The 25,254-nt window shown below is 31.0% G+C and overlaps 2 protein-coding genes and 1 long non-coding RNA gene across 3 annotated transcripts; 1 reads left to right on the forward strand and 2 right to left on the reverse strand.

The window, feature by feature from the left end:
- Positions 1-3,855: 3,855 nt before the first annotated feature.
- Positions 3,856-11,863, reverse strand: LOC107063467 (uncharacterized). Its single transcript, XR_001475357.1, has 3 exons — positions 11,664-11,863; positions 10,992-11,049; positions 3,856-4,460 (listed from the first exon to the last, which is right to left on the reverse strand). It is a non-coding gene; the product is annotated as an uncharacterized lncRNA (long non-coding RNA).
- Positions 11,864-16,751: 4,888 nt separating this feature from the next.
- On the forward strand, positions 16,752-17,443 carry LOC107063471 (uncharacterized). Its single transcript, XM_015315373.1, has 2 exons — positions 16,752-16,920; positions 16,971-17,443. Exons 1-2 carry the CDS (start codon positions 16,752-16,754, stop codon positions 17,441-17,443), a joined length of 642 nt encoding a protein of 213 aa, XP_015170859.1.
- Positions 17,444-19,674: 2,231 nt separating this feature from the next.
- Positions 19,675-21,492, reverse strand: LOC102580350 (probable carboxylesterase 120). The gene is made up of 2 exons (XM_006361560.2): positions 20,900-21,492; positions 19,675-20,299 (listed from the first exon to the last, which is right to left on the reverse strand). Exons 1-2 carry the CDS (start codon positions 21,417-21,419, stop codon positions 19,836-19,838), a joined length of 984 nt encoding a protein of 327 aa, XP_006361622.1. The 5' UTR covers positions 21,420-21,492; the 3' UTR covers positions 19,675-19,835.
- Between the last annotated feature and the right edge of the window lie 3,762 nt (positions 21,493-25,254).

The raw sequence follows: 25,254 nt of genomic DNA on the forward strand, positions 1-25,254 counted from the left end.
TGTTGCATTAAATAGGAGTTTTATTGGTTGGAAGAAGGGTTTGAAAATCTTGATTTTAACATAATTTCTATATCTATAGTTAATTTGGATAATTAATAATTAACTATTACAATGTTAAAATTGTTTGCAACCGCAATTGGTCATAACTAGTGCCGGTAAAATGAGTACATATTTTGGTAACCCGCTCAATCCATCCAACCCACCTATATTTTAATGGGTTGGGTGAGTGACATTTTACATGAGTAAAATATGAGTTGATACCCATATTCAACCAATAAAAATATGGGTAAAATATAGGTAAACTATGAGTAAAATATGGGTTAAATATGAAATAGCCAAATGGTTAAGCTTCTAACTTTTATTCACTCAAAATTTATGATATCACTAAAAAAATTTGTAACTTCTCTTCCTAAATGTTCTTTTATAGAACTAATTATTTTTCTCTATAATTGAAAATGTGAAGTCTTTGGCCTTCCAAAAATATACTTTAAATGTACATTTCTTTTGTTAATTATAATTATATTTTTTTATTTGTGTAATTTTATATTGGATAATAAATAATAGTGTAAAATAAGCAAATCATGTATTAGTATTGACATTGCTTAAAGTGCATTAAGCATGTTTTAGTCCTAAAATGCAACTATTCATTTACTTTGAAATTAAAAATATTTTTCCTTTGTTATTACATAAATTTATTTTATATTCAAAAGTTAGGATTTTTTTTTTTACTTTTATGATACAATAAAACTAAATGAAGTATTTTAAACATTTTTCATCTAAAAAAGACTAAAATATTTTCTCCATGTTGAATTTTTAAGTAGAGTACTATTTATTCATGAAAATATGGGTAAATATGGGTAAACTAGTATTTTATCCAATCCATTTTTACCCATATCAAATATGGACGAGTTGAATTATCACCCATTTATGTTAACCCATTTTCAATCCGTTCAAATATGACCCAACCCGCCCATTTACCACCACTAGTCATAACAAGAGGCATATCTTACATTATTATAAAACATCTTTTGTGAATTGTGTTTACAATTTACAAGCATTTGTTTTTTTAAAATAAATAAATTTGGAGCATTGAGCTCTTTTTATTCACTAATAAAGTAGGGCAAATTACAGAAATCACATACTTTTAAGGCAAAATTACAATCTATCCCTTAAAAGTTTATAATTACAGAAATCCCTCAAACGGATACAATAATATAAGCGCTGATACATTAATCTGATGCGCGAAGATACAATAATATAAGCGCTGGTACATGCGCGAGATACAATAATATAAGCGCTGATACATTAATCTGATGCGTGAGATACAATAATATAAGCGCTGATACATTAATCTGATGCGCGAGATACAATAATATAAGCGCTGGTACATGCGCGAGATACAATAATATAAGCGCTGATACATTAATCTGATGCGTGAGATACAATAATATAAGCTCTAATACACTAATTTGATGCGCGAAAATGATGGATTTTAGAGATTTGTAAAACTTATAAGCGATAATGGTAATAAGTAAACTAAAATGTGAGATTTTTGTAATTTTTCTTATAAAGTATGTACTAGCAGGGGCCAATCCAAAACTAGGATTAGCCCAAAAGGAAAAAGCCCAGTCCATTAAAATGAACCTTTAGGTATTTATAAAGAAACCCTAAAAAAATAAGGGTTCATAAATTTGTGCTCCTCTTTCTTGTCTCCATATTGCTGCTTGGAGCTTTGTGGAATTCCACCTTCCTCCCCCATTCGTTGCGGGTCATTAACCCCTTTCTCTTATTCTTCCTATTATCATTCTTGCTCAGCTTGCAGAGATTTTATTTGAAATTCAAAATCAAATAAATATTTAGGAGAATACAAAAGCTACCTAAAGTTGCAGAGATTTTCTAAATTTTTGTTGCCTCTAGATCCAAAGAAGGGAAACCATAGTTTCTTCTTCATTTCTTCACGGTTCTTTTTCAAGGAAGGCAAGGAGATTCATTTCTCTTTCCAAATCGCATTTTTAGATCTGAGCAGAGTTAGGTGAGTGCTATTTTTTTTTTAAAAAAAAGAAGATTTAATGTCTTTGTTCTCTAATTCTAACCAACAATTTTTTTTATGTCAGGATGTAGATGATTTGGTTGGATATGTTCCTCCAGTGAGACTTGATGTTGTATTTTCTATGTGGAATTCAAAAAAGAGTTGGTTGTTGATTCTTCAGGTTTTTCCTTTCTTATGATATTCTATAAAGTGACTGATTCTTTATAGCTAAAGAAGTAACAATTTTGATTCTGTGAATTTTGAATAATTGAAAAGAAATCTTTAGTTGTGTATGAATGCTGAGCCAAATTGCTTTATGTTTCAAATCTTCTAAAACCCCCCATTTTCATGATATATACAACAGTGTAATATCATGTAATAATGAAATATTGTTCCCCTATGTATTCATTCTGCTTTATTTCTCTAGGTCATATCCTCAAATTAGGTATTAGCAACTTTTTTAAATTAATAACCTTTCTTTCGTTGCTTGGAAGTTCGCAGAAGGTGGGAAAACATTGTTGTTCAACCTTTTCAAAGGCTATATTAGCAATGTAATCTGCTAATGAATTTCCCTCTCTGAAAACATGTTGAAGCCTCACTTGACATAACTGAGCTAGATCCTTAATGTCTCCTATTATAGTAGAAATCAACCAGGGAATCTTCTAAACTCCAGAAAGAATATGAACCATAATTGAAGAATCAGTCTTCAAAATCACCTTATTGAGGCTCATAGAAACACAATGATAAATGATATTTTCGATTGCAATTGCTTCTTCCTCAGTATCTGTTGTCTCATGAATTTCCTCCCTTTGAGCATATATTAGATCTCCTTTATGATTCCTTAAACAATAACCATAGGAACTCTTGTGGGGATTGTCTCTAGACGCGCCATATGTATTACATTTAAACACTTTCCGTCAGGTGGTTTTCATGTGTTAGCTAAAGAGAAAAGTTTAGGTTAATAGTTTTGCAGTAAAACCACCATGTCTAGCCAGTTGGTAGGTACTTGATTAATAGGGCAAGTGATTTTTACTAGTCTTCATATACTTGGGGTCACCTGATAAACAAGACTATTGTATGACAATTTCTTCCCATTCTTAATGTTATTTCTCCTTTTTCATAATTCATAAATGCCACATAACTATTGTTGGAATAGCCAAACTTATAGATCTCAGTTTTGGACAGAATGGTGTTGTCCACCACTGAATGATCACCTGTGAAAGTTGTAGGTCATCTAAATGTATTCTTACAAAAAATAGCAAACTGCCTCCACAACTTTACGAGCACCCGATCACTTGCCTAAAAACACTTTTAATTACTAATCAAAATATTTATATTTCATAATTAGGAAAATATGGTTAAATAGGTTTATTTGTATGCTAAGTAAAAGTTATAAGATGAAATTTATGTAATTCTACCTACTATCTTGATCACTAATCGTATCTTTCTTAATTAAATAAAACTTAAATAAGTTTCATTGTTCTTTAAATGTATGAATTAAATTAAATGTATTTTTTAAATTGAAAAATGTGATCCTACCTAAATTAATTTTTAGGATACTGATTTTTGTAAATCCATTTTTTGACTGCACGAAGCATGAGTATATTTACTAGATATTATATATTTTTGTTAATTTGAGTTGAAAGATGAGTATTTCGGTACATATTACACTATTGATCTTCTTTTGCTTCACTCTCTTTCGACCCTCTTAGACATCCTCCATGAAAAGTAGAACTCTCTTCAACCTTGCTTAGCATATAGTAGTCAATCATTATATAGTTAAACAAATAGAGATAAATGAACAAGTCAATTATATAAAAGCGTAACAAGAATTCTTTTTACAAAATGTTTTATCAAAACTCTAGAAAATAATATAGCTGCTCATAATAGAGTTTAAGAACCTAATATAGATTTACATAAAAAAGAATAAGTACTAAAAGAGTAGAAGTGAATGAAACTCTAGGGGGAATTGCAAGTTATGCTCTTCCCCTCTTTCTTGCCCCCCAAAAGCTCCAAAACTGCAAAAGCAGTGTCCCCCTTAGGCCATCAAGTTAATGCACTATTTATACCGCACATATTTACTCTGTGGATAACAATATCTTTCAGTCAAAATAAATCCAAACTCAGTAATTTTTGGTCATACACGAAGCGGTATGGGTAGTGTGGCCATGTTGTGCATGGTTGACTCCGGTAACTCTCTTTTTAGCCTTGATCCATGTTTTCCTCTTGGCGCAGCGCGGGCCTGGTAGCATGACCATGCTGCATACGACTTGTTGTTGAACTCTCACAATTCTCTTGACATTTTTATGTCCATTTGACTCTCGACTCTCAGACTCAATCTTGATCACATTCCTCATGCCTCTATTCCGACTTTGAAGCTTCATAACACTTCATTTTTTTTCTTCAAACATGCCTATTAGCTCTAACAAAACTTTTATGCAAAGAAGCACACGTAATAAGCACATAATGATTATAAAAATGATTAAATGATGGTAGAAAAATACATATGAAGACTTTATGACAATTAAATGTATGTATTTTATACTGAATATCAGTTATCATCAACGTCTTATTTTTCTTTTTAATTTGTTTGAAAAGAACTTCATGTTCGATATTAGTAAAATCTTCATGATTTTTTTTTTGCATTATATATACTTACCATATATTACATGGTCAAGATTACTAGATTTGAGGCGCAATGAGATTATGTTTTTAAAATCTCAAATTTAAAATAAGAATATTTTAGAGTCTTTTTCCCATTCTTCAATATTTCATCTGCACGTCATTTTCATTTTTGTGTGCTTCAACAACCATAATCCCTCTTTATTCCTGTCAAAAAATCATCTTTTTTGGTTATTTTGTTCAAAGCTCATTCCTCCTTCATTTTGTTTTAGAGTTTTCACAAATTTTTTCATTCAGAAAAATATTCTTTTTTCAAGAAGTAAGTAAAAATGTTGTCACATAAAAATGAAATACCACCTCCACTTGATTTTCCAAGACCTTTGACTTAGATTTCATCTAGAGATAGTACTGATGATATTGATACTATAATCACAAGCAAACATCAATGCCAATTTGGTGATTGGACTTCTCTTTGTAGGAGGTGCATTTTAAGAAAAAGAGGATTTCCAAAATCTCTTTAGCCCCACTTATTCACGCCTTTCTCCATGACCTCACGATCATAAAGATTTTGGAAATCCCTTTTTCTTGAATTGTGCCTCCTACAAAGAGAAGTAATCACTAGCTTTGCATTGATGATCGTGTGTGATTATAGGATCATCAATACTATTTGTAGATGAAATCTTAAGCAAAGGTTTTGAAAAAACAGGTGGAGGTGGAGGTGATGTTTCATTTTTCTGTGATGACATTCTTACTTCTTCTTGAAAAGAGAAATTCTTTCAGGATGGAAAATGAGTGATAGCTCTAATGCAAAACGAATAAGGAAAGAGCTCTGAGAGAGAAAGATGACTGAAAAAGATAATTTCTTGATAGGAAATGTTCAAAAAAAAAAGATAATTTCTTGACAGGAATAAAGACGGATTTTGGTTGTTGAAGCACACAAAAATTAGAATGAAGTGCAGATGAAATAGTGAAGTGTGGGAAAAATACTCTAGAAATATTCTTAATTGAAATTTGAGATTTTAATAATATAATCTCATTGTACCGCAAATCTAGTGCCAAAATATTAACATTTAGTAGTACAATATTTTCCTTATATATAGATGGAGTCTTAATTAAGTAAACTGTATATATGTTTGTATAATTCATAAAAATAGTTCTATTTGTGCAAGGAGGCAATCCTAAGGTTTGTATTTTCCCAAGAAGTACAATATTTAATAAATTAATATTTCTCCTTTCCTTTTTTGTTTTAGTTTGCTTATGTATCGTTCAACTTCAATTATTTAAATTTACTTTGAAGGAGGAACATTCTTTTTCTGTAAGATTGTCCCTTTATAAGAGACATAAGTATTTGATTTTTAAAAATAGTGAAAGAAAACTACACACCAACAATTATTTCTAGAAACCTGGTTCCTATAGTCATATTAGAACAAAAGTAATTAACACTTGATATTTTCGTAGAAAACTTCCTTGCTCAAGGGAATAAAAAAATCATGACCTACAGTGTGTAGGATTTTAAGCAACCTCCACTAACTTCAAAGAGCGATTTCAAATTACAACTCTATTTTCTAAGAGAATAACTCTAGTACCTCAACTCAACAGTTAACTCTAATTGTTCTAACAATTCTCTAAGAAGATAAGCCCTCTTCTTGTTACAAACCTCACTAACTACTCTCCAAGAAGTCAAACTTTCTTCTTGTTACAATATTCACTAACTACTCTTCAAGAAGTCAAACTCGCTTCTTGTTACAAACCTCACTAACTACTCTCCAAGAAGTCAAACTTTCTTCTTGTTACAATATTCACTAACTACTCTTCAAGAAGTCAAACTCGCTTCTTGTTACAAACCTCACTAACTACTCTCCAAGAAGTCAAACTTTCTTCTTGTTACAATATTCACTAACTACTCTTCAAGAAGTCAAACTCGCTTCTTGTTACAAACCTCACTAACTACTCTCCAAGAAGTCAAACTTTCTTCTTGTTACAATATTCACTAACTACTCTTCAAGAAGTCAAACTCGCTTCTTGTTACAAACCTCACCCACACAACTACTCTCTTTAGTCTAGGAATTATTACAACTCAATAATAAATCTAGAACAATTCAACAAAGACTAATAACTCTAGCCTTTTTCTAATCAAACTTCAATATTCAATAGGACAGACTTGAACATAAATCGTGAACCATGTTCCTGTATTATTATGATGAAGTCCTATAGTTTTGTTCTAATGACTATTGCTATCAAGATGATATCATTGAGTACTAAGCAAGATACTTTATGGATCAAATGGATACACAATTTATATATAAAAGACAAGACACTTGATTCCATGGTGACACTCAATTCTCAGTTGTATGGAGGAAAAGAAGAATCATACAAAATTAGAAATACGAGAAGAGATGGATTTCAAGAAAGGCTGCTGGTACAAGCCCAAAAGCTGGTATTCTGGGGTTCCTCTTCGCAACAACTACGGGACGAACGAAATGCTAGAAAGTGGTTCATGATGCTGGCCAAGTTGGACTCCTTTCCTATTTAGGCATATAATTTTTTTCTTTTCTATATGGTTAGGATTCAATGAATAATTTGTAGGACTAGTTCTAGAGTACAATGACCTAGTGGTTTTGTAATTCTTACACTTGGTTAAAATAAAATCTTTCATTTTTGACCAAAACAAACAGTTAACTTAACTTTTCTAACAACTATCCAAGAAGATAAACTCTCTTTTTGTTAACAAACCTCACTAACTACTCTCCAAGAAGTCAAACTCTCTTCTTGTTACAGTCTTCACTAAGTACTCTTGTTTGACTTCTTGTTACAAACCTCACCCACACAACTACTCTCTTAAATCTAGGAATTATTACAACTAGGGGCGGATTTACACGGAGTTCAGGGGGTTCACCCGAACCCCATGAATCAAAAAATTATACTGTCTATATATATATATATATATATATTGAATCCCCTCAACACAAGTAAGTGGCTTGGTTCATCGGCTATGGGGGTTCAAAAACTAGTAGTCGTATGTGTTTAAATCTGGCTAGCAACATTTTTCAATGTTTTAGCTTGAAATCTAGTATAACTTAATTGTCAACACTATTTAACATGTTTTTTAACCCCTCAACAAAAATTTTAGGTTCTCCACTGATTACAACTCAAAAATAACATTGATTACAACTTAATAATAAACCTAGAGCAACTCATCAAAGACTAGTAACTCTAGCTTTTTTCTAATAAAACTTCAATATTCAATAGAACTACTTGAACACAACTAGTAGTGAACCAGGTTCTTGTATTACTGTGACGAAGTCATGTAGTTTTTCTCCAATGGCTACTGCTCTTAAGATGATCTATTTCATGAATATGCAATAATTGCGGCTCTTAATGGTCTTCATGCCATATATACTGGAGATTTGTCTTGCCCTAGTATATCACGGATCATGACTTTTACTTCGGATAGGACTTGGTCTCCTATAAGGAAATTTCCAATTTTCTTCCTTTAAAAGAGTTTCATCCTATAAGGAAACTTTGACTCCTCTTTGGACTTTAATTTTACTCCTATTTCTTTCCTTTTCTGCTCTTTTACTTAAGCTGTTTCTTTTTTTGCTCCTTTATTTCTGTAATTTATTAGTTACTTTCTTTGCTGCAATCTCCCATATGTATACAGGCTGTCTGCATTCACGTCTAGGGATCTGGTTCACCTGATATAATCTATATAAGACAACAAGTAGCAAACAACGTTCACTTTATCAATCATCAAAACTACTTATATGTTCTCCTATTTCTCAACAATTTCCCCCCTTTTTGATGATGATAAACAATGCAACATAGTTTACTTTGTCATACATCAAAACTACATACTACTGTTACATTTCTATAGGACTAAACTGTTAAAGTCGCCTTTGGTAGGAAAAACATCACGCCAAAGTGAGACTTTTTTTGTATGAATCTTGATTAATCAGCCCCAATCATTTTTATCAAATTCAAATTCACATCTATTTAAATATGATATGATTTCAAAGTTTGAAAATTTGTCTTACTTTGCTAGACCCCAAAACTTAAAACATGTTCAACTAGAGAAACTTACATACTAGTATGCATTATCATCATTTTATGTTTTACTTCTCTCTTTATTTTACATAAGACATTAGCCGTCGAGTGGTGGATTCAATCCCTCCGAGAGCTTCATTCTTGTGTCCCTCAATATCCCACTACACTACTTTAGTTGCCTTTATTTGATTAATGACTTTTCCGACCTCAACTTGTGCAATTCTATGGGATGCTTTATGTTTTTGCTCATCATCTTTCGTGCACTTCTCATCTTGTTCAATATCAGCAACCTCTCGTTTCGATCTACGTATCAATTTTCTTGCATCATCTATTTGAATCTTCAAATGTTCTTTTTTCTCCTTATTATTTCATGTATTTCTTGAGTATGTTAGATTTCCTTTCTAATATCATATGCACGAAGAAATACATTTAAAACTTTTTTCTCCAATTCTGAAACAGAACATATATCTTTATATCTCTCTACAGTAAGTAAATCATATTTATAAGCAGTCATATTCTTGGCATCTTCATAGAATGATCCATAATCAACATCGATCCAATTCAATGTGGAGAAAGCATGCATAATTGACAAAATAAACCATGTTATTCACGCTAGTAGTCGTCCATAAGTGAGAAGAGAGATAAGAATAGACTGAACTTCATCAATCAACGCTTTTTTTCGTGTATTTGACTTTAGGAAGAATATGTTTGTTTGGATGACTCTAATCTTGATAAAGGATTTAGTTTTAGCTTTGTCTATTAAGATTGGAGACACCAAACCAAACACATTCTTCCTAAATGCATGAAAAATCTAAAGAGTGTTGACTGGTGAAGTCCAGTCTATGTTGGTGTCACATCTCACTTCTGAGATGACTACTAGTGTGGATGACGGGGTTTATTTTGCAAAATCTTCTTTCTTCAAATTGAATTGGATCGGTGTTGATCATGGTTCATTCTACGAAGATGCCAAAACATGATTGTTTGTAAATATGGTTTACTCATTGCAGAGAGACAAAGATATGTGAATGTTTCAGAATTGGAGAAAAAAGGTTTAGACGATGTTCTTCGTGCAAATGATATTTTTAAAAGAAAATTGAACATACTCAAGAAAAATAGGAAAATAATAAGGAGAAAACGAAACATTTGAAGATACAATAGAAAATGAAAGAAAATTGATTCATAGATTGAAACGAGAGGTTGCTGATATTGATCCAGATGAGAAGTGCACATAAGATGATGAGCAAAAACATAGAGCAACCTATAGGATTGCACAAGCTTAGGTAGAAAAAATCATAAATCAAACAAAAGAAGCTAGAGTAGTGCAGTGGGATATTGAGCGACACAAGAATAAAGTTCTCCAAGGGATTGAATCAACCACTTGATTGCTACTGTATCATGTAAAAGAAAGAGAGAAGTAAAATATGAAATGATGATAATGCATACTGGTATGTAAGTTTCTCTAGTTGAACAAATTTTAAGTTTTTGGATCTAACAAAGTAGGATCAATTTTCAAACTTTGAAACCACATCCTCTTTAAATAGATGTGAAGTTGAATTTGACAAAACTGATTGGGGTTGATTAATAAAGATTCGTAGAGAAAAGTTCCACTTTGGGGAGAAACTTTTCTTACCAAAGAAGACTTTAACAGTGTATTCGTAGGGAACTGTAATAATAATATCCCTATTTTTTAAAAATCAAACACTCAAGTCTCTTTTAAAGGGACAATCTTACCCAAAAAAAATGTTTCTCCTTTAAAGTAAATTTAAATAATTGTAGTTGAACATAAATAACCATACTAAAACCAAAAGGAAAGGACAAATTTCAATTTATTAAAAATATTGTAATTTTTGAGAAAATACAAACATAAGAATTGCCTAGTTGAACAAATAGAACTATTGTTATGAATTGTACACACATATATAGTTTACTTAGAGCATGTTTGAATTGAGTTGGTCAAACCTACTTTTAGGTCATTTTAACTTTTTAAAGTGTTTGGCGGGATTAAAAATAACTTACAATAAGTTTAAAATGACTTAAAAATCAAAAGTAGGTCTCCCCCTACTTTTTATTTGTTGATTTAAAAATAATTTCAATTTGACTTTTTTATTTTTGGACTTACAAGCTACTTTTTAAGCCAATCCAAACGGGCTCTTAATTAAGACTACACGCACATATGTACACACACATATATATGGAAATTATTGTACTACTGAAGTCTAACAGTATGACACTAAAGGTCATATTTCAAATTGAATAATAATATGTAGGGCAAGCGATGTTACGTTTCTTAAAATACCTCTTAACCTCTTGTTGCAACATATATCTTTTTGCAATTGAGCATCACCTGCTTCAGCCTGAAATAAATGGAATGTACACATTGAAGAAGTAATTTTGATAACGTGATACTAGATACACATTCATGAGAAAAAACTAGATATACACTAGATTAACCAATTTTCTCGTTGGCTTGTCAAAAAAATTGAGCAAATCATGCAAAATACTAGTCATCCTGAGGGGTTACCCGTCCTCAGTTTGTTCTTAACTAAAAAATCACCATAGCTTTAAACATAAACCCAGAAAGCAATAGAGCAAATACTTTCAATGCAACAAACCAATGGTTACCAACTTAGCATTTTATAGAACTACAATAGAAATTAAAGATTCATCACCACTTAACAAGGGCAAATCTATGAATTCACTAAAGTTACAATAAATAGTATCCTTAAAATCTTTTTCAATCATAAATCTTCCTCAGCTAATTAACTCAGGAATAGAATAGCAATCAATTTACTATAATATAGAAAAGCTAACAATAAAAACACTAAACACAAATATGAATGTAAAATTATTCACTTATATTGAAAACTATAAATAAAGACTTGAAAAGAATTTTTAGTAAAGTTTTAACATGTAAAGCCTAATTTAAGTAAGTTACATTTTAATGGAATTAACATGTACAGGATGTTACCCGAAAGTTATTCTTGAACTAATGAATGTGTCTGTTCTTACTAGGATCCATTTTTGCAAGTCATCTTCAAGTACATGCCTTAAAAACATTCATCACTTAATGTCATTCGAGTAACAACGACAGGCTCATGAAGGTCATTCACATACCAATGAAAAGGAGAGTGGCGGCTAAGTGATATCTAGGGTTTTGATGGCTAAAGAATGAAGCCTTTATAGAGCAGAAAATTAAGACCTTGCACTTCTTAAATTTTCTTAAATATAAGTATATTATTTGTTAATTACTCCTTGTTTACTTGTGACTAAATGCATATATAGCCCTTTAAATTTAGCATTAAATGTCAGTCTGATAATTCAACCTTTTTAATAATTATTCAGATGATAAATGTGTCTCTTAAACATCTCACGCTAATACGACAAATTATGTGTCTAATACTTATAGTGTATTTGCTAAGAAATCGCTTCATACCCAGGGGCGGATCTACATGGTGTCAAGGGGGTTCACCCGAACCCCCTTCGTCGGAAAATTACACTGTATATATAAGGTCAAATTCTGTTTCCATGTGTATATATATTAAAATGAACCCCCTTAATATAAGTAAAGAGGCTGGCTCAGTGGTTAAGGGTGTTCAAGAATTTGCCTGGACGCCTTGGGTTCGATTCCGCACGGCAACACTTCTTTTTCTTTTCTTCATTTAGAAAATCAAATAGCTAGGCTGAGATGGGCTCAATATTTTTGGGCTGGAGCTTTATTATTACTTTTTGGGCTTATTTTTTTCAATGTTATTTCTCCTTTTCAATATTCATTTGTTTGAATATAGGGAATTAGGCACATTATTTTCATTTTTTGTATTTTATTCTTTTTATCTCTATTGCTCATTTTATTTTTACGTAACTCTTTTTTTATATAGTAATTCAAAGGAACTTTTTAAAAAACTGTCAATTATTCTTAAACTTGAATTTGAGATAGAGAAAAAATATTTTAAAGATAAGTTACACTAAATTTAATCGAACGAACAAATTTGAAAGGCATGATTATTCATGATATTTTTTTCTCATTTTTTCATTTCTATTCTAGAGAGATGTAAACTACATTTATTTGATTATTCTTCTTTTATTTTTCACCGATTGAAAACCTTATTAATTGAATAAATGAACAAAAAATTGGCGATGCCATTTATTTATCCTTTTAATATGCATTATCAGGGGCGGATCTACATGGTGGCAAGGGGGTTCACCCGAACCCCCTTCGTCGGAAAATTACACCGTATATATAAGGTCAAATTCTGTTTTCATGTGTATATATATTAAAATGAACCCCCTTAATATAAGTAAAGAGGCTGGCTCAGTGGTTAAGGGTGTTCAAGAATTTGCCTGGACGCCTTGGGTTCGATTCCGCACGGCAACACTTCTTTTTCTTTTCTTCATTTAGAAAATCAAATAGCTAGGCTGAGATGGGCTCAATATTTTTGGGCTGGAGCTTTATTATTATTTTTTGGGCTTATTTTTTTCAATGTTATTTCTCCTTTTCAATATTCATTTGTTTGAATATAGGGAATTAGGCACATTATTTTCATTTTTTGTATTTTATTCTTTTTATCTCTATTGCTCATTTTATTTTTACGTAACTCTTTTTTTATATAGTAATTCAAAGGAACTTTTTAAAAAACTGTCAATTATTCTTAAACTTGAATTTGAGATAGAGAAAAAATATTTTAAAGATAAGTTACACTAAATTTAATCGAACGAACAAATTTGAAAGGCATGATTATTCATGATATTTTTTTCTCATTTTTTCATTTCTATTCTAGAGAGATGTAAACTACATTTATTTGATTATTCTTCTTTTATTTTTCACCGATTGAAAACCTTATTAATTGAATAAATGAACAAAAAATTGGCGATGCCATTTATTTATCCTTTTAATATGCATTATAATATTAGTAACTCAATCCCCACACGTTTGTAAAGAGTATCAAACAATTTTAAAGTAACATATGATTGAATGAACACGAATTTAATTTATTTAATAATTCAAAATAAAGTAAAACAATAAAAAAATAAAAGAAAAAAAAATCACTTTTTTAAAAAAGAAAATCAATGAAGCAGGGTAAAAGTAGGAAACAAAGTTAAACGCGGCTTGACAAGGCAAATTAAATTTAACAGATTAAGGATAATTTTTTTCTTCCCCGATTCGTTTTGCTCCATTTTTTTATTTACTTCTTTATATGTTGAACCCCCTCCACGAAAATCCTGGCTCCGCCACTGTTCATACCTAGTAAAGAAGCAACTTATTCATATATTAGACTCACATGATTTTCGTAAATTGTATTCTTGTCTTATTGAATATTCCAATTAAACAAATTTCAAGTCTAAATTTCTCACCAACATCCATGTGAAGGATCAGAAAATAACATCACACCAATTCTCTCAAAAGATAATAAATTATTTGCATAAAATATTTACATACATCTAATGAATACAAAATGTGTATTTTAATATTACTTAGTAAAGTTATTATATATTTTAGTTATCTCAAAGTTGAAAGATGGGTATTTCGTTAATATCACTATCAACCTTCTTTTGCTTCACTATTTCCTCGATCCCCTTACACATTCTTTATAAAAAGTAGATTTCTTTTCAGTCTTTCTTTGCATATAGTAGTCAATCTATCATCTCCTTTTTTGTGTAAGTCGCCCTATTAGATTTAGGAAACTTTATTTATAATAGAATTATTTCTCAAGTAGTATGTAATAAATTTGCTAGTTTGGAAAATAATATTAATGCAATAATTGAGTTTATTATCATATGTGAATGTATGCATATCTGGACATAGTTACCTTAGTCAAATCGTGTGAAAATAAAGAAACAATATCATATTAATTGAATGCAAACAATAAATATGAGATGCTAGGATTTTGATTTGTCATTATCTTCTTTTGATAGTTTTTTTCATTTTATACTTATTCTAATGGTGGAAAACAAAGAGTTTTTTTTTTACTTTTTCTTTAATGGAAATCATGAGGGATTTTAAATTCGTTGAATGCAAATGAACTGCATGCAAGTTATTCACAATGGACTATTTCAATTAAGGTTAGCCAATGAGCTAAGATGTCTCTATATCTTGCCTCAACATGTAGTTGCACGGCTATTATTTCCATCATCTTTATTCAAAACCCTCTCTACGTAAAGCATTTATCATATTATTATTTTTTATAGATAAGAGAGATTTATTAGCATATAAAGGAAACTTTGAATATTTGTTTAGCAGATAAAAGAGGTTTTACAAATCTAATACTAGGTTAAATAAGAGGTTTTTGGTTAAAAATGAGTTGGGTCTAATATATTTTTTTTGGGTTAAAAACCAAGTGATGCATCATTAATTATATAGTATTTTAATACTTCCTCTAGTTTGACTTGGTAAGGAGTTTAAGAAAATAAAGATAACTTTTCAATCTTGTGGTCATAAGTTAAAGTTGTGTCAAATGTACCAAAATGTATTTTAATTTTGTGGTCTTAAACAAGTCACGTGGAAAGCTGAAATTAAAGTGTTGCAAAAAAAAAGAGGTAATTTTTTTAAACAAACCATTCTTTTTTAAACGGAGGGAGTATATTACTTTCCATCTTTGATTAACCTTTTGACTGAAATAATAAAATATAAATAACTTTTTGGATAAAAAAGAAAGAAAAATGATCTTTTTAGTGAAATAACAAATATATGTGACTTTCCTAATGTGAAAGAAAAAATATATAGTTTTGTTACCAAACATGCTATTGTATTTAATAGTTTATTAAAATTTTCAGATTTTTGAAGAAGTCAAAACAATTCATTTGACTTACCAGCCTTTGCTCAATGGTCAGCAAATATATTATACCTCTAATCATTTTTTTTTAAAGCAATTAATAGTTCTGAAGATGAAGATTGTTGCAACAAAAGATTTTCTTCTTTTGAAGATCATCATTTTGTTATTCTTCATTTTAATAGTAATTGAAGGTGAATACACTTCTTTCATGGGTCAGTTATTCCATTATACAAGTGTATAATCGTACTCTCCTAGTCCAGTAGGGGGAAGTGTCATGACCCAACCAATTGGGTTGTACAAGACCTAGACTAACACCTAGATAGGAGTACCCTTACCACTCAAAGCAGTTTAAACATGAGGGAAACAATTGATTTACTACAAATTCATAAGCCTTTGAGAAGAACAAAACTTTATATGAACTATTTTACAAATACCGAGAAACAACTCTCAAGGAACTATTCTAAATAGGTATAAGAGCGACTAACAAGATACATATTGGACAAGAAAATAGAACACAACCCCCATCATAAGGAAAGGAAACATGGAAGTTGTTGAAGATCAAAGTCACAACTCACATGTACCTATGCAACATCACTAACCCGTACAACCAGACTATGCCAAGTGGCACAATAAGAGTAGTATCAGTACAAACAACATGTACCAGTAGACATCATCAGTCGACCCGAATCTACCACATAATATCAAGTAAATAGATAGACAATTATGCAACAAGAATTACACCACCTCACTTCTCAATTCTCTTATCTCGACCCTTCGCGGGTTAAACCAAGACTATGTACCTCCATTATGCCACGTTGATACACAATTGAAACCTAACATATCTACCACATTTATGTCACTGACAATTGAAACCTAACATATCTACCACATTAATGTCACTGAGCTTAAACTCGGGCAGGAATTACCCTCTTCCATTGTTGATGAAAAATTTACAAAGGACATGACAAAATCATTTGGACTGCTGAATCAAATGGTAAGTTTACTTGTAAATCTGCAGGCATGCTGCTTAGAAATGCTAAACCTTCCACTCTGACTGCTTATAGCATATGGCACCCAAAAATTCCCTTCAAAGTGGCTTTTTTCATGATGAAGCTTATGAGAGGGAGGATTGCAACAGATGATAAAGTCAGAAAATTTAAAGTTCATGGACCCTCTATTTGCAACTGTTGCAAGACACATCATGAAGAGAACATTCAACATCTTTTTGTGGATGGATAAAATTTGGTAATTGTTGTGGGATCAAAATTCACAAAGGATCTATCAGAGCTATGGTAATGCAGTGGTGGATGACAAAGACAAACAATAAAATTCAGGAGACAATGCACCAAATGTCTTCCTACTACATATATTGTGCTGGGAGATATGGAAAAACAGATGCACTTCTAGATTTGAAGGCATTAAGGCGTCCACCTATAGAATTATTAAGCAGGTTACATGGTTGATGACTCTTATACTCAACAAACAGTTTCCTTGCCTTAACTTTACAGGAAACTCGAAGGAGCTGTGCACCAAAATTGAAAGAGTCAACCCTGTCTTGAATATCAATTTTATTAAATGGAGAAAACCTCCTGATAATTACCTCAAGTTGAACACTGATGGATGCTCAAAAGGTAATCCTGGGGAGGCTGGTGGTGGTGGTATACTAAGGGATCATCAGGGTAATATCAATATGGCATTTCAGACCTATTTTGGTAATTGTAGTAACAACATGGCTGAAGGATTGGCTATCCTAAAAGGCCTTCAATGGTGTGTTACTAATCATTTACATAATGTCATTATTAAGACCAATTTTATGATTATGAAGGGTAAGAATGTTATGATGTGGCAAATGCAAGATATTGTTATGCAAATAATAAAGATCATGAAAGAAGACAATTTCCAGATTAATCATTGCTTTAGAGAAGTAGCTGATGCACTAGCCCAAAATACCAGTACTCTCAGTTACAACAACATGAACTAGTATTAACACTTGCAACAACAATGCCTAGCTACATGTGTCACATAATTACAACACAATTACCTGGTTTTCTCATGTAACCACTAGTACATATTGGTCCTCTCACAAGACCCAAACCAAACTGTAGTATCATACTAGATATGGAATTCAAACCAACTGTATATAATCATATTAGGTGTGGTATCCGAGTCAACAAACAATATCATATACTGGCATGGTACCCGAGCCAATCAACAAGCACATCAAGCATGCATAATCACACAACACAACAAGCATGCATAATCACGTAGCACAGTGAACTACACCACTTGAACCAACAAGTTACAATCACAAGTCATTTCATATGCTTACTATTACACATTACACAATATGACCCTACAAGCAATAAACATGCATATATACATAACACAGAAGCATACAACCATCACCTACAGATATCAATGGCTCCCATATAGAGCCCCATTATGAGTATACACACGTTCCTTTGATTACCATGAGTTCCATAAATGGCTATAAATCAACAATTTCATGAATGCCTAACCTTAATTACAATTAATATCAAGTCACCCCAATAAAGAAATTACAGATTAACAACCAAGCGCTAGAGAGCTATCATCTAGTCATCATCTTTTTCCACCCTAACAACAATTACAATAATATTTAACCATCCAAACTTCATGCCTGAAGACCTAGGCATGAAATCTCTGAATATATACATGATAGTATGCGATAAAAACAGGTCTAACTATAAATTTTGAAGAAAACATTAGCATATTTGAGCGCCAAAGCAGCCGCTGATGAATCTTTTCCCAGAATACTGCCTCATGGAATCACCCTTTGGTGAACGACATGGAAAATCTGTAGACTTTCTCCTTCCTAGTGCAGAAATTCTCCCTCCTCCGTTGCTCCCTTGCCTCGGGTGCTTCTAGAGATTTTTAGAGCAACCCTCGTTTATTTTCTCCTTCCAAATGTGGGAGGAAAATAAAAGATGACACATTAATTAGGTTGGTAATTTTCAACACCTCGCTATAGCGGGACTCAGACCGCTATAGCGGCGTTGCCATAGCGAGGGACCTTCCGCTTGATGAGATGACCTCAACTCAGCCAAAAAATAATCTAAGCCAAAATCTATCGTGCTCAAATTTTTGAAATTCTTACACTATCCTACCAAACCTTTGGGACTCTGCACGAGGTGCCCTTTCATAACGACGATGGATCAGATCGTTACACTCACATGCCTCTAAGAGAGTGAGCACACACTCTCTGTGCCACCTCAGCATCAAAGGGTGTATTTATTATACTTTAAAATAATTCACAAGGGTAATAGGATCCATGTATCATGTATAGTTAAGGTGTGTCGCTGAGATTTCGCCTATGCCTTCCCCCAAAATTTTATGCACGATCAATATATAGATTTTAACACTATCAAATTATCTTTACATGTTATACCGATCAACCTATCTTATTTTTAAAATTGCATCTTTCACTTTTTATGGAAGGATACCTATATTGATACCTTTTTGAATAGCTGATAGTGAGAATTTCTTACACTTCAATATATGTATAATAATTAACTTAGATTCTACCAAAATTAAGGTAAATAAATTATTTTATGTTTCAAGTAATACACGTTTATCACCTCCTATCGAACAAAATTACATGATAAGGCAGATATAGTTTGCACGTTTGAACTGAATTATACGATTGTGGCCCATATATATGTTAAGAGCACACATGAATCGAAACGAATCTAAGATTTGAAACTTACGAATTTCAATTTTTCCGCTAGTAAAATGAACTTGTCATAGGATAATTAACACCTAACCGAGCTAACTTTACTCTTTAAAATTTGTTTCCATACATGCATGTTGTTTCTTAATTATAGGAATCAACAGAACAAATTGAAAATTGCATACTTGTAGAAGCTTATTTAGTTGACATAAGATAATATATAAATGTGTCTTTTAATTTGGCGTTAGCTGACATCCATGCCCTTCAACTTTAAGTTAAACACTTAAACTTGTATCAAAATTGAAAACATAGCTAGGCTCATGAGTCCAACAAGATAATTTGTGTGAGATAGACTCGTATTTATTTGTAAGACATTATACAGGACACATGTGTCTACTTGTACACATCCAAAGATGGAAGGAATATATTTCAGCTGAAGCCTAATTAAAGGCACAGTTATGTATTATGTCTTTAGACTTACAAATTTAGAGAGAAGGTTGTCATCAACATTGCAAAATATGAAATAGATATTAGGACTAACTCAACCCTAGAAACTTTTATTCATGAGAAAAATACAACAACTTAAAGTAATCTCACACACAAAGGAATGCATACCCTCCTCTTATTGGCACAAAAGGAAATATAACAAAACAAACTCATACTTTTAATTTTTAGTAGCAGATATGAAATCCCTGGTGGCATCAAATAAGACTGCAGCCATAGATGGCTCAAACAACTCAACAACATGGTAACCATCTCCAAAGAGCTTGAAAGTTTTTATACCTTTCTCTTCCACAAAATTAGCAAAGTTGCGCGCGCCATCAACCAAAGGATCTTCAGAGACACCGGTTACAAGGATCCCCCAGCCTCGTGTGACCATATCATCTAAATGCTTTGACCCTCCGTTAAGAAATGGATTGGAATATTCATGATCATGATCTAGTGTTCCTTTTGGTAAGGACAAGTCAAACATCTTGTCAATTGCATGTAATGGCAAAAGTTGATCATCCTTTAGCTTCTCTTCAGATTCTGTCCTGTTTTTGCCACTAAAATATGGTTGATGCAAAATTAGCCCTTTGATCTTCACTGGCTCTAGTTCCTTGTATGATAAAGATGCTACGCGTAACCCTGTAGGTAAGGGTGACAAAATTAGCCCATAAAATCATGACTAGTTCAATACATTTAAATTTGGACGGGTTAATAGAAGGGATGTACTCTAATCAAAGCTAGCTATTCTCCTTGTTATTCCCTTCGTCCCAATTTATCTAATGTATAGTTTGACTAAGCACGTAGTTAAAGAAACATAAGAAGAGTACTTTGCAATGTTCCAAAATTAACCTTTAAAAGAGTACTACACCTATGTAGACTTCTTGCCAAATAAGTGAGACTCAAGGATAAACTATTGACTGTTGACTATATCGTTAAATATTTGTCAAATAAATGAAATGTGTAAATCATATAAATTAGGAGAAAGAGAGTAAATGATACCCCTTATCCCAAACATTTTTTGGCGTAAGTTTAAGACCACTAATTTAAATATACTACACATGATACTTTTAATTTGAAATCATAAAATTCAAAAGTTCCCCTGTACTTTTTAAACTCAGTATTCAATCAAACTAAGATACTTCCATTGGGACGGAGGGAGTAACTATAATAAACATAAATATTTACAGAATTGAACGCATCAATTTTAAATCTTGAATCCAAATAACTCTAATCAAGTACCTGCATGGTAAGCCATGTTTCCACCAGAACTGGATCCAAAAAGATAAACGTTACTCAAATCAGAATAATTTCGAATCCATTCATCTTGAGTTGATTTAATCCAATTTAACCCGTCAATGGCATCTTCGTAAGCTGCAGGGAGTCGATTTTCAGGGGCCAAACGATATTCAAGGGCGATAACCATCGCGCCAAGTTTCTCAGCAAGTGCCTGACAAAAGAGATCCCAACCATAACTATTAGCATGAAAGAAAACAAATCCTCCACCATGATAGTAGAAAATGACAGGCAATTTATCATCATCATGATTTGCAATTATTCGTCGTGGGACGTATATTCGTAGCCATGTTTTTTTGTTGATGTCAAGGTCTACGTCTTTAGATATGACTAAGGAAGTACCATTGGGATCAGAATTGGCTGGTATGAGGGGTTCAGGTTTACGTTTAATTGTATCATTTGGTAATTCTTCAATGTTGAAAAAGGGATTGTCAAAAATTGGACGAACAAATTTTTGGCTAGACATAATAATTGATCACACAAATATGTATTGTAGGAGGTTAGCTATATGTATTCTAGCTTAGTTTAGAGGGGTTATTATGTACTACATATATAGACTTATATAAGAAGAATACTGACAAGTGACAACTGGGAATTGTTGTATCGGGAATTGCGGTAATTATGTGTAATTTGTTCTAGATACATTGTATTCAAGTGGATTTATATTTATCTGATTTTCTAGCTTGCCTCTCTATTATCTTACTCTCTTCTCTCCTCTCTCGCTCGGATCTCTTCCTATGTATATGTATTTCAGAATGTATCTGGTATCCCAAATATATGTATCTAGTGTGATTCACATATATTTGGGATACATAGACTATCTCGATCGCTTCCCTCCTATCTCGTTCGACTCTCCCTATTTCAGTGTATGTGGTAGCAAAAATGGTGTATTGGAAATCTGGTATGAAATTATTAATTAGTGAGACAATATGTATTTATTTCAATCTACGGTAAAACCTCGCTAAATTAATACTCAGTAAATTAATAATCTCTGTAAGATAATATTTTTCTTCGGTCCCGACTTGGGCCAATGGAAAAAATCACTCATTTCGATAAGATAATAAGATAATATATTTTTAGAAGACCCCTATATAAATATATGGTCCCATTAATATTATAAATTAATAATTCTTTAAAATTACAAATATATCTATGATAATTTAGTGATATATGATTTTATTGTTTTTGTTTTTTATTAAAATTTAAATCTAGTTGAAGCTCGCCTCTAACTTTTATTATTGTATCCTAAAGTTTCGGTGTTGTCTTTTTGAACTACACCATAAAAATGCAAAGAGTTCAAGATGTGATAATTGTTGCCTTACGCGTAACTGGTTCCCAAGGTATTGTATCATCTTCAACATTGTTTTTCAGATAATATCTACAATTTCTTCTAAAATCGGGACATATGAATATGAATCTCAAAACTTTCTTTTAATTAATAAATATTAATTTATCGATTAAACAATACAACTACAAAATAATAATATTTCATGGTCCCAACTATATTAATTTAGTAAGATTTTACTGTATTGGAAGAATTATTAAATATGGTAGAAATGTTTGTCTAATTAGATAATTTTTCCATTTTTATTTTTGGCACTTTAACAATTAAACTAGTTGTGAAAAACCTATGATGTCAACTGCCTAATATTTGTTCACAAATTTATTATCTAAGTAGTGTCAATTAAATGATATTTAATTGGTCTCATTAAGTGTAAATAAATACATGATAACTATTATTAACATTGGTAAATTATAAGTGGTATTGATTGAATGATTTTAAAAAAATTCTCTAAAATAAATTATGATATATATTTGTGTGGTAGTAAATTATTTCACCGTTGATTTTTTACTCAAAATAATTACAAAATTTATGCAAATATACCAATATTCAAAGTAATAAAGCTATAACTAAAGGATATGGATATAAAATTAAAAGACATAGCTACAACGCGTCCCATAGTTTCAAAATTATTATAAACTAATTAAATCAAAATAAAATAAAATAATTTATTTTTTAATTTTTTCAAAAATATCCTTGCTTTAAGCCCAAAAATATGTAAATAAACCTTCTCAATAGTGAAAGACCAAATTAACCTTTTCAATAATTAAAGACCCACTTGAGAATTGAGATATCAATATCTACTTGCATATGTAAATAGTTCATAAAGACTAAATCAATCTTCTCAATCATATTCTTTAAAGAGAATACATAAAAGAAAAAAACAAGAAAAGTGACCCATCAACATTATTTAAAGAAAACGTCAAAAAATGTGTCAATATTTATCATCCTAAAATACAAATACAAATAAAAGATAGGGTCCACAATAAACTACAAATAAATAAATAAAGCAAAAAATATGAATAAAGTATTGGAAAAAAAGAGAGAGAAAAAGAAAGAAAAGGAGACTACACCATATCAATAAATATTAAAAATCAAAATTCAGATAACAACAAACAAAAAAGAACCACTACCAATTCTCCAACTTGAATCCTTCCGCTTCAATATAGTATTGCACTAGAAAATTTGAGTATTTGGGTTGAAAGTAGCCTTAAAAAGAGGAAAGAAGAAAAGAGAAAATTTGATGGATTAAAATTTAATTTTATCTAATAGAAAAGCGTTACGTAATACATAATAATAATAATAATTATTTTTTAAAAAAGCTTGTTAGTTATAAAAGATTGCTATCTAATTTAAAATGTGAACTAAAGGATATTTTTAGCGCAATAAATAAATTATATATATATATATATATATATATTGTTTGACTTAAAAGAAACTAGTCGTTTTTCTTGACTTTAGAATTGTTAAGGAATTCAAAGTTTGATTTTAATTGCTTAAATAATTTCAAGATAGGCTGCGGATCGAAGTGTTGATATTCCTAGAGCTACTGTTTAAAAAGGGAAATCGCACGTGGAGGTCCATTCGAGGATGATACTTTCAATAGAACGTTTTTCATATTCAAGGCTCAAATCCGACTATCGAGACCTCTTATATGCACTTCCAATTAAAGTTGATGCTTGTGAGATATTTTTTCATAAGTCCATCACAAGAAATTACACCCGAAGATTTATGTGAAATTAGATATTCATATTTATTTTGTTTTTTAATATTGATGTGCATTACAATTACCAATGCCTTGTAGCGATTTTCTAAAGTTATAAGTTGTAACTTACTTTTTATTAATGAATTAAGTAGGTTATAAAAAGACTAGTTATGAAATGGACTAAATTATTTATTACTATTACACTGGTTGGAATTAAATACTCATGTAATATTTATGGATAAAATTATTCGATTGTATATTAGGAAAAAAAATTGACATACTTTCGAGAAGCAAGAAAGTGGAAGGAAAAGAAATGTCAATTATAGTGTACGATAAAAGAAGACAACATGAATGGATAACTAACACACTCTTGTCTCTGTAACAAGTTTTGGATCTCAAAATTTAAACAAGTCTATTTTTATCGTAAAATTTTTATATATCTTTTAAATATTTTGAATTGTCAATTATTATGACTTCTATTATTTTTACGTAGTTTACAACTATATAAATTTAAATTTTAAAAAAATTAAAGATTCCACGAGTAAATTCTCGATAAAACTTAAACGATTTGAATCTCGAAAAATGAAATTTGTCACATAAATTGGAATTAGTGAGTATTATACTTGGTGATTTGATTAAATAATATATAAGTTCACATAAAAGATAAAACATCAAAATGTAAAGTCTAAGTGAAAAGAATTTGTTTATTGTAGATTTCATTTGATTGATAGTCGTCTTTCTTGACTATGATATAAAGTGGGATAACCAATATAACATTTAATTTTCATTCATCATTCACAGTCCTACTTCTTGACTTTAATTTACTCTGCTTTTACTTTATCAAATTTTCCTTTTTTAAGAGGCGCAAAGTCATTTAAGAGAACTATCAAATTGAAAGACTGTATTTCTTTTTAACCTTTGGAGTGAATATGTTCGCGCTTTACACGGTCATTAATTTATGTGTAACTCATAAAAATTTTACTAGTTTAAAAGTTAATAATTTAGATACATGTTAGTTTGCATTATTAACAATCTTATCAGAATTTAGTGCGTCCAAATACATGTATTTCATGATACATGGGATCAAAATTAAGTGTAATTTGTTCTAGACAGTGCCGGCTCTTGCCTATAAATTTCAAGGTCAATGCCTAAGGCCCCCAATTTTTGGGGGGCCTCAAATTTCTACAAATAATAAATTGTTTAATTTTTTCATAAAAAAATTAATTATTTATAATAAAAGTAATATATATATAT

Source organism: Solanum tuberosum, unplaced genomic scaffold, assembly GCF_000226075.1.
Source record: "Solanum tuberosum cultivar DM 1-3 516 R44 unplaced genomic scaffold, SolTub_3.0 scf00352, whole genome shotgun sequence".
In the NCBI taxonomy this organism is placed as follows: Eukaryota; Viridiplantae; Streptophyta; class Magnoliopsida; order Solanales; family Solanaceae; genus Solanum; species Solanum tuberosum.